The following is a 10,333-nucleotide window of genomic DNA, read 5'->3' on the forward strand; positions in this document are numbered from 1 at the left end:
TCACCATCCTTAATCATCAGAGAAATGCAAATTAAAACTACTTTGAGATATCACCTAACTCCAGTAAGATTAGCCCATATCCTTAAATCCCAAAACCAGAGATGCTGGCGTGGATGTGGAGAAAAGGGAACACTCCTGCACTGCTGGTGGGAATGTAAACTAGTAAAATTATGTCTTTAAATTAACAAATAATAATTCTACAGATTCCTGGGTACACAGCAATGTTTCGATGTATGTAATGTATGGTGATCAGATTAGGGTAATTATAATGGTATATCCATATCTTCAAAACATTACTACTTTTTGTGTTGGGAACTTTCAATATCCTCCTGCTAGCTATTTAAGACTATATAATTTAATATTAATATTAACTGTCCTCATACTATAGTAGTTTAGAACACTAGGACTTATTTCTCCTATCTAGTTGTAATTTTGTACCCTTTAATTTCTTCCTTCTCCCTATTCTTCCCAGGCTCTAATACTCTTTGTTCTACTTTTAATTCTATGAGATAACCTTTTCTTTAGTTTCCAAAATATGAGTGAAAACATGGAACATTTAACTTTTTCTTCCTGGCTTATTTCACTTAACATAATGTCCTCCAGTTCCATTCATGTTGCTGCAAATGACAGAATTTCATTCTTGTTTATGGCTGAATAATATATTCCGTAGTGTAAATATACCACATTTTCTTTATCTATTCATCTGTCTTTGGATACTTGGGTTGATTTCAAATCTTGACTATTGTGAATCATTCTGCAATAACCAGGAGGATGCATGTTTCTCTTTGATATTTATTTCTTTTCTTTTGAATAAATTTCCAGTAGTAGAATTGCTGGATCATATGGTAGCTTTATTTTTCATTTTTTAAGACCCCAATAGCCAGAGCAATCTTGAACAGAAGAACAAATCTGGAGATATCACAACACCAGACCTCAAAATATTAGTAAAAAGGCGTATTAACCAAAGCAGCATGATACTGGCTTAAAACCAGACATGTGGATCAATGGAACAGAACATAGAACCCAGAAATTAACCTGCATATCCAAAGATAACTGATTTTTGAAAAAGATGCCAATAATAGTCACTGGGGGAAAAACAATCTCTTCAACAAATGGTACTGGGGAACTGGAGATCCCTATGCAGAAGAATAAAACTAAAACCCCACCTTTCACCCTATGCAAAAAATCAACTCAAAAATGGATAAAAGTCTTAAATGTAAGACCCAAAATGATAAAACTACTAGAAGAAAAAATATGGGAAAATTTTTGGACATTTGTCTTGGGAAAATATTTTATGAATAAGATCTCAAAAAATATAGGCAAGAAAAGCAAAAATAGACAAATGAGACTCTATCAAACTAAAAGCTTCTGCGCAGCAAAGGAAACAATCAACAACTTACAGAATGGGAAAGAATATTTTCAAACTGTTCATCTTACACAAGATTAATATCCAAAACATACAAGAAACTCAAAATTTCAACAGCAAAAAAACTAAACAATCTGATTAAAAAATAGGCAAATGATGAACAGATATTTCTCAAAAGAAGACATACAATGTTCACCAAATATATGCAACAATGTTCAACATTACTAATCCTCAGAAAAATGCAAATTAAAACCAAAATGAGGTATCATTTCACCCAAGTTACGATGGCAATAATCAAAAAGACCAAAAATAACAAATGTAGGCAAAGATGTGAAGAAAGGGCAACTCATACACTATTGGCAGGAATGCAAATTTACACAGCCTCAGTTCTCTTTATGATTTTTTTTTTTTTTACCAAATAAGCATTCTGTATTTGTCACAATGCCAGTATTTATTAATACTTACTATATGTAAAGGTAAGATTTTGAACGTATGGCATAAAAGCTTATGCCAAGGATACGTTAATACCTAACTTCTTTTAAATGATTTCTTTGGAAAGTTTTAAGAATGTAATTGTCAATGTGTTCATATTGAAATGAGAAAATCAGAGAATATTTTGATTTCCATTTTATTTTGAGAATATAAGTCCTATAATTACAAATTTTACCCTCTGGCCCTCTGTGGTATAGCATGCCCCCTTTGTCAAAAAATGTAAGTCAATGTCAATTCTTTTAGTGGCATTGACCTCTCTATGAGTCACTTCCATAAATTAAAAGTCCATGAATATTGTTTTAATAGAGTCATAAAATTAATAATATAAAACAGAACAGATTTGTTGAGCATTTACTGTGTACTAAGTCAGTGTTTTCAACCTTTTCTTATTTTACAGTACACTTGAACCTATAGTTAAACTTCTGCAGCACACATAAATTATATTGATCAAAAAAAGAGTAAAAAAAAGAATGTGCTGTGCAGCGCCTGTGGCTCAAAGGAGTAGGGCACTGCCGGAGGTGGTGGGTTCAAACCCAGCCCTGGCCAATAATTGAAAAAACAAACAAAAAAGACAAAGTACTTACTGTGCTTTGAACTTCTTTCAAAAATAATTTCATTAATGACTTTTAAAAATTGTCATGGCACACCTAATATCCTCTCATTCCATACCGTTGTGCCTTGACACGCTTGTTGAAAATCAGTGTATTAGGTGCTAGTATAAACTACACATGTATTTTCCTATTTAATACTCAAAACAACTCTGTGAGTTAGTGCTAATGTTGTGCCCATTTTACATATAAGGAAAATGAAGCACAAGTAGTTATGCAGATTTGATGATATTGCATAACTAGTAAGTGATGAAGTCAGGATTCAAATCACAGTTGGATCTAGAGGTCTACTCAAAGCAAACAAGCATGTATTGCATTTCAAAAGATTCCCCCTCTCCCAAGCCTCCCTTCTTAGTGTTTTGTATTCATAAACTGCTGATTCTTTCTTTTGGCCTGGGAAAATGGAATTTAATTTTTATGACATAATATACCATTTGCTGCTTGTCCAGTGCACAGAGATCTCACAGTCTAAAGAAATGGTGGGGACAGATAAAGCTTGCCTGATTATCCTGCATCTGAATTTCTTTCCTCTAAGGTAAGTGAGTACAATGGCCCAAAGAAGCATGAGAAAGAAAACAATGATTAACACTCTTCTAAGATAGCTGAAGTCAGTCTTCAAGGAAGTAAACGCGGACTTTAAGCCTCTTCTACATTCCAAGTCTTGACCTACTGACTCAAAAAGACAGAGCCAAATTATTATTATTTTTAAATTCTAAAACATACCTGTGTCGAGGCTGTAAACCATACAGTTCATGGTTAAATTGAACATTTAATTTATTCTCTGCCCATCTGTTGATTAAGAATAAAGGGCAAAATTCGCAGACAATAGAGTTAAAACGAGTAAAGAGGACGGTGTCCATGGGCATCCCATGATCCCAGACACGTTTCCAGATCCATGTACCCCGTCTTGTGCTCAGAAACACCTAGGAGAGAATGTACATATATTAAAAAGAACTGCCTCACAATATATTTCCTTTCATAGGTTGCTTTTCTCAGCTCTTCAGAGATCTCTTATTTGACACAAGAGGGGAAATAGATAAAAACTTTCTTGCCTTTTTAGCTTGAAATGTTCCTTCTTAAATTCAGGTAGACTGACAGATATGGTCATACACAGATACAAACACTCAACACATACAAACACACTACATATTATGTATAGGTCCAGAGATCTTCCCAAGCCTCCCTCTGGATCTTGTCAGCTAGCTCTTTGAGCCTTCTCCAAAGCAGTGTTTGATGTCTATAATCTTTTATGTTTTAAATTCTGGAAAAACAAAATAATGCAAAATATTTTGCAAAATAAAATCTTTTATGTATTAAATTCTGGAAAAACAAAAAGAAGACTTGACATCAACAAGTTGACACATAAGATTCTCTCCATTAATTATAACAGTAGTATCTGGAACACTTCATTAATTGTATCCTAAGAATCTAAATGTAGAAGGAGTCAGATTTGGGAGATGGTGTCAAGGATCATGTCCATGAAAAACAAAGAAATTTAGAAAATGGTTTTCAGCTATGCTCATTTCTGAGAAACTCTTGGCTGAACTGATGACACCTCCATACTCTTTGGTAAATAGAAACAATATGGCAATCACTAAAATTTGAAGTCCTTATTCTTATTCCATTTTCAATTTTTAAGTGCATTACCAAGATGTCTACCAAGGAAACAGTGCAAAGAAGTAATTATCAGGACTGTGTGTGCGTGTGTGTCTGTGTATGGGGGACACATTACACACATTTCACACAATGCTTGTATCTCACAGCAGTGGGCAGGTTTAACTGAGGGACAGAGAATTTTAGGAGCCAAATCTGTGAAGCTACATGGCTGAGCTCAATTGCCAAATCAACTCCAGAATTTCCAATGCCGACCACAATGATTTTCTTCTCTCGGAATTTCTCTGGACTCTTGTATTCCTTGCTATGGATGTATTGGCCTTTGAACCTCTTCATCCCTATGGGCAAGAGCAGAATTGCTTAGACCTTGGTCATTATTTTATTTATTTATTTTTTCAATTGCTGGCATATTTTAAAGCTTATTATCAAACTCAAAGACCATCCTATTTAAACATCTCATCTGCTGGACTGTTGGTGCCACTTCCATGGCATCATTTGGTGGAATGAAACCTCCCAGGTATTTGTTCAAAACCGTAAATTCAATGCCTAAGCAACCCCTAGGCTTCTGAGAACTTTAGATATCTCACTTCTGCCTCCTTTTTACTTTCTTTCCTTTTCTTTCTTTCTTTCTTTTTTTTTTTTTTTTGAGATAGTCTCACTTTGTCACCCTTGGTAGAGTGCTGTGGTGTCATAGCTCATAGCAACCTCAAACTCCTGGGCGCAAGTGATTGTCTTGCCTCAGCCTCCTTAGTAGCTGGGACTACAGGCATCTGCCACAATGCCTGGCTCCTTTTTACTTTCTATATCCTGCCAAGTCTTTAAGGCACAGACCTTGGCTCTGACTTAAGTATTACATCTTCCTTTTCCATCTTATTTTTCTGACCCAAGCTTCATCTTGTCTAGATACTTCCTTTGCTTCCTGGGACCAGAAGGCCCTTTGTGCCACTCTCATTCTGTTCTCCCATTGGGAATGCATGCTTCAGCATTACCCATAGGATCTGTGGGATGCAAGAACTTCTTATTTTTGCTTAAAAATGTTTCTCTTTGCACTACATTGTTTATTGCAGCTCAATTCACAATCATCAAGATGTGGAAACAACCTAAATGCCCATCAACCCAGGAATAGATTAACAACCTGTGGTATATGTATACTATTCAACCATAAAAAGATGGAGACTTTATAGAATGGAGTTGAAACCCATTCTTCTTAGTGAAATATCATAAGAGTGGAAAAGCATGTACCCAACGTACTCAATACTAATATGAAGCCAGTAGACGATCTAATACATGCCCACACAAGAGGAAAAACTCACTTCAATTCATTAGGAAAAAGGAGGATGAGGGAGGGGGAAGGGGTGAGAAGAGAGGGGGCTTCTTGTGCTTCCACTTAATGGGCACAGTTAAAGGTGTATGGCACACCTCCTAGGGGCAGGACACAATTACAAGAAGGACTCTTCCTAACAAATGCAAACTTAGTTGTTTATATCCTCACATTAATCTGAAATAACAATCTTTTTCTCTGATTTAAAGAAAACCTCACATAGCAAAGCCATAAAAGCTGATAGATTTTTAAGCATTTTATCAATTAAACAATATCAAGGTCTACGTATATGGGCTTCCTTTTCTGTGACACTGGGCAGGCCTACTCAGTCCTAATTGTGGTTCTGATTAACATCATTTTCCTTACCAAATCAGCTCTAGAACTTCAGTTTTCCCTTGGAAACAGTTCTTTCATCCTCACTTAGTAAACTTCTGGTAGGGATCTAATTGCTTTCAAATTCCATCTTTGTCAAGTTCAATTCTGTGGGCAGGACAGACTCTCTACCAGTTTTCTTACTGCAGCCATTTCAATTATTTCCCTCTCTCCTTGGCCTCACTGTGATCCTTCTCACTTTCTGAAAATAACTTTCCCCCTCTCATTTGCAGGAATCAACAAGACCTTATGTGAGTTCCTCAGCACCTAAAATTTAGTGTGTTTTCATCTTTCCCCCCTCTGCCTCATTTTTTAAAGGAGAAAATGTTTCTTATCTATTCCAAAATAAACCCATTTCCCTGTGAGTCAATGTAGGAAGAGGATTTCAGGTCAAACAAACCTAGGCATGAACCTTAGTTCTTTCTCCAGTAGTTACATTTGAAATGTGTAAAATGTAAATTATTTTGCCTACTGCATAGGAATCCCTCTATATGCTCCTATGACAATAAATTCTTGAAAAATAAGTTAATTCTCTTTTGAATGCTTTCAATTTCATCCCATTCTGTCCCTCTTTCAATGAGCATCTCTGGGGCCCACTGGTCTCCCCCATCTCTCCTTCATGCATGAGAAGTCTGCTCTTTTGATAGCTTTCCCAATCTCAGGGCATGGTGACTCCATTGCTCAGGTCAATGGCATTGGAGTTATCCAATACATCTCTCTTTTTGCCACATCTCATATCTAATCCATTAATAGATTTAGTCATCTCTACCTTAAAGCTAGATCCAGGACCCAGGAACTTCTGTCCCTACTGCTACTGCCCTCATCCATGCCACCATCATCTGTCACCAGGATTAGTGCCAGTGCATCCACACTGGTCTTCCAGCTTCCCTTATCATCCTTTTCTACAGCTGTTTTTTAACATAACAGCCAAAACAATGGGAGCATGCCAGTCCTGCTCATAATCTTCCAAAAGCTCCCATCTCACTTAGAGTTCAAAGTCAAAATCTGAAAAAGGACTTTAAGGCTTTCATTGATCAGGTTTCCCATTTACTCTTGGATAACATCTTCTTTCTGCTCTTTACTCCAGATGCACTGAACCTATCAGGCATCCTTCCACCTCAGGACCTTTGTACGTGCTGTTCTTTAAGCACAGCGTGCTTTCCACAGATATTGCATCATGTTCTAGGGCCCTGTGGGCATTTACTCAAATGTCCCTTTCTCACTGAACCCTGGCTGGACACCTTATCTAATCTTGCAACACAAACCCCTACTGTTAACTCTCCTTCTCCATTCTCTGCTAAATGTTTCTCTTTAATAATTATTACCTCTGACACATTTATCCCATTTGTGCCTTTCTCCATCTATTTCCATACTCCACAAGGACAGAAGTTTGTCTGCTTTTTCTCTGCTGACCCTCTGCACATAGTTTGTTGCTCAACAGACACTTGTTGAATTAATATTGAATAAATAATATAGGAACATTTAAAACTCTAAATAAAATATAGACCTCTCTTGACCACTTGTAACCTTTTCTATCTTCTTATACACTGGGAAACAGAGATACTCATAGCAATGGAAATGAGGGAAGTCCTGCATTTTCTGAGAATCCCCAAAGAGTCTAAGTGTTAGTCAAAAAGCCTGAGGATGCATCCTGCAGGGAGACCTGGTGCTAGTCATTCCCCTGCTCCATTCCTTACATGCAGGGTGCTTAAGCTTCCAATTAATAGTCAATAGCACTGAAGTCTATTTTAAGATCCCTGATGACAGTAGCACATGGCTATCTATTTTTGTCAGGATGTGTATATCTGTGCATATTCAGAGATAAACCTAAAATCCTAAAATAAACCTAAATCCTAAAATGTTTTCTGTACTTTGATCTTCCTACTTACTCCAAACTATTACTGACAGAAAACAACCTTCCAATTGCAATATAAACATAGGACTTTGCTCTTAAAATAGCCTGGAAGTAGTGGTAATGGGATATTAGTGTTATAATAATTATTGTCAATTTTATAACATTATGTACGATTTGAATGGACATTTGACAAGTCTGCATTACTTTACAATCAGAAAAAGGCAATATTTATTGTTAAAAGAAGATGATGTTCAGAAGATGTGTTTTGAAAGTAACAACAGCAACAATTATAAACGCCCACAAAACCTGTACCTTAGCATTCTGAATGACATACCTGGAAAATTCTCTAGTGGCAAGGAGGGATGGGTGAAAAGGCCAGTACACACCATAACCCCATCAAAGACGTAGGATCTCTGCTTCCCTTCGGTCTCGACCACAACATCCCACTGTCCCGTGCAAGAGAAGTCTGAGCGCTTCTTCACACTGCACACCTTTGTCTGGGAATGAGAACAGACTCAGACTTATGAGCATTCTGCTCAGTTGTCCTTTCCAAGGACTCTTGGCCTTAACGAATTAGGTTGGTCATAGCTATTACTTTCCTCTGGGATTTCATGAAAGCGTCCCCTTAGAATTGATTTCCCTACCAAAGCCTCTTTAAATGGAGCCATAGTCTGGTTTGTTCCCAACCGTGGTTCCAAATATAGATAGGGGTGCATCAATACCAGGGGCCTTAATCTGGTTTGGACGTTTGGCTCCTCCAAATATCCCATTGAAATTTGGTCCCCAGTATTGGAGGCAGGGCCTGGTGGGAGGTGTTTGGGTCATGGGGTAGATCCTTTGTAAATGTCCTAATGCCCTCCTTTCAATAATAAGTGAGTTCTCTCACTTTATTATTAGTTCACACAAGAGCTGGTTGTTTAAAGAAGGCTGGCCCCACCTCCTTCTCATCTTGCTTCTTTTCCAGCCCTGGGACATGCCTGCTCCCCCTGTGCCTTCCCCCTTTACTAAAGACTCCCTGAAATCCTCACAAGAAACAGATACAGGTGCCATGCTTGTGTGGTCTGCAGAACCATGATCCAAATAAACCTCTTTTCTTTATAAATTACCAGCCTCAGGTATTTCCTTTCTGGCGATACAAAATGGACTAACTCAGGGTCCAATCTGGTATTTCAGCCAGCCCACCATGCTCTTTTCTGGAAGGAAGTGAGGACAAAAGCTCTTGCTGACTGCACTGAAGGTGTATGTCAAGTGAACCCTGTGGTGTTGGGGTCACCCCTGGGTGGAACAGAGGCATCACTGTACTCTGCTCTGGCCTGTCTCTCTGCTCTGCCAAGAAGGGCCCACGACAGTGGCCTCTGCTTCACTTACCAGAAACTGAATGTGCTTCATAAGGTGAAAGTGTTTGACGTACATCCTGAGATACTCCATGATTTTGGAATTGTGCAAGTAGTTAGGAAAGTGGTCAGAGAAAGGGTAATCACTATAGGCCATCATCTCCTTTGAAGTGTTGCTGGTAACAGATTTATAGATACTTGGTCTATCATGTTCAATCTTCTCCTGCAAGAGAAAAAGGGTATGTATTGCCTTGTAGAATATAGGAAGAACGGTTAAAAAAGAAATCTCTTCATATGTCAAATCATGCAGCTCCTGGGCTGAATTCTTTCCAAAATAGTCAATTTCCCATTGACTTCACTAAGAGACAAGGTACCATTAAGTTGTTAAGAAGAGAATAAGAATTTGGTTGAGGAGCAGACAGAGGACATGAAAAGAAAATGGGAAAACTATAGAGAGGGAAATGTATAGAGACGACCAGAGAGTGAAAATAAGCAGAGGGAGATGAGGGCAGCCTCTCTGTCCACAGAGCTCAGTAGGGGCTCAAGTTCTGGACTGAAGACTGGCAGGCAAGAGTGGGGACGAGGACATCCAGGAGGTCCTGGGCTGTTTGTAGTCACTGAGAGGAAAGAATAAAGATCGTAAGTAGATTAGGCTTTCTTTTTCTCTTTTTATTAAACTGGTAATTTTTTAAATTCTGAGAGCAGCACATCATATTTATTATAATTTTAGTAATTATAGAATTTATAATTATAGAAAGTACAGTGACTATCATTCATGCTGATCACTTTAAATACTTTCATGTATCCCTTCTAGTCTTAGTCTCTCAATCTTTCAGGCTAGCTCTCTGCATATCACCTGCTTACCTGTATATTAACACGTAGAGACAGATACATGATGTTTTACCACTTTATGATACTTTATAATTTTAGAGTTTTTCACATACATTTCCTAATTAATTTTCCAAGTATAGTAGGAGTCCGTACAACATACAGTATCTGTTATGTGAGTTAGTGGCCCTTCTTGATTTTTTTTTAAAAATTAAGGCTGGATAACTAAGTAATTTAAGGCTAAGAAAAAACACACCACCACAACAGATATTCTTCTCCTGGAAGAATTGATTACAATCCCAAATATATTACATTAAGAGATGTACATGTAAAGCACAATTTCCAGAATTTTGATATTTTTTTGCCTGCAATGTATGTGTGTAAGGTAGCAGTCGACTCAGTCAGGTCACAAAGCCAGATGTAGAGCAATAGCGAAAGTTTATTTGGTGCCTCCGTGAAGGCAGGCTAAGGCTATACAGGCATCAGCCCCAAAGAGCAAGAGTGCTTATCTTTTAAAGGTTTTTCGGTAGGGCAGGAGGGGGA

At 37.7% G+C, this 10,333-nt stretch overlaps 1 protein-coding gene across 1 annotated transcript in view; it reads right to left on the minus strand.

Moving 5' to 3' along the window:
• The window catches only part of LOC100954485 (dimethylaniline monooxygenase [N-oxide-forming] 5-like), an 18,778-nt gene that overhangs the window by 5,981 nt on the left and 2,464 nt on the right, over positions 1-10,333 (minus strand). The window contains exons 2-5 of the mRNA XM_003785839.1: positions 8,997-9,185; positions 7,963-8,125; positions 4,255-4,418; positions 3,190-3,389 (exon numbers count right to left, since the gene is read on the minus strand). Of these exons, the coding sequence (XP_003785887.1) occupies positions 3,190-3,389; positions 4,255-4,418; positions 7,963-8,125; positions 8,997-9,185 (716 nt within the window). The remainder of the gene's footprint in view (positions 1-3,189; positions 3,390-4,254; positions 4,419-7,962; positions 8,126-8,996; positions 9,186-10,333) is intronic.

The sequence above is a fragment of the Otolemur garnettii genome, unplaced genomic scaffold, assembly GCF_000181295.1.
Source record: "Otolemur garnettii isolate 467f Iridium unplaced genomic scaffold, OtoGar3 scaffold00016, whole genome shotgun sequence".
NCBI lineage: Eukaryota > Metazoa > Chordata > Mammalia > Primates > Galagidae > Otolemur > Otolemur garnettii.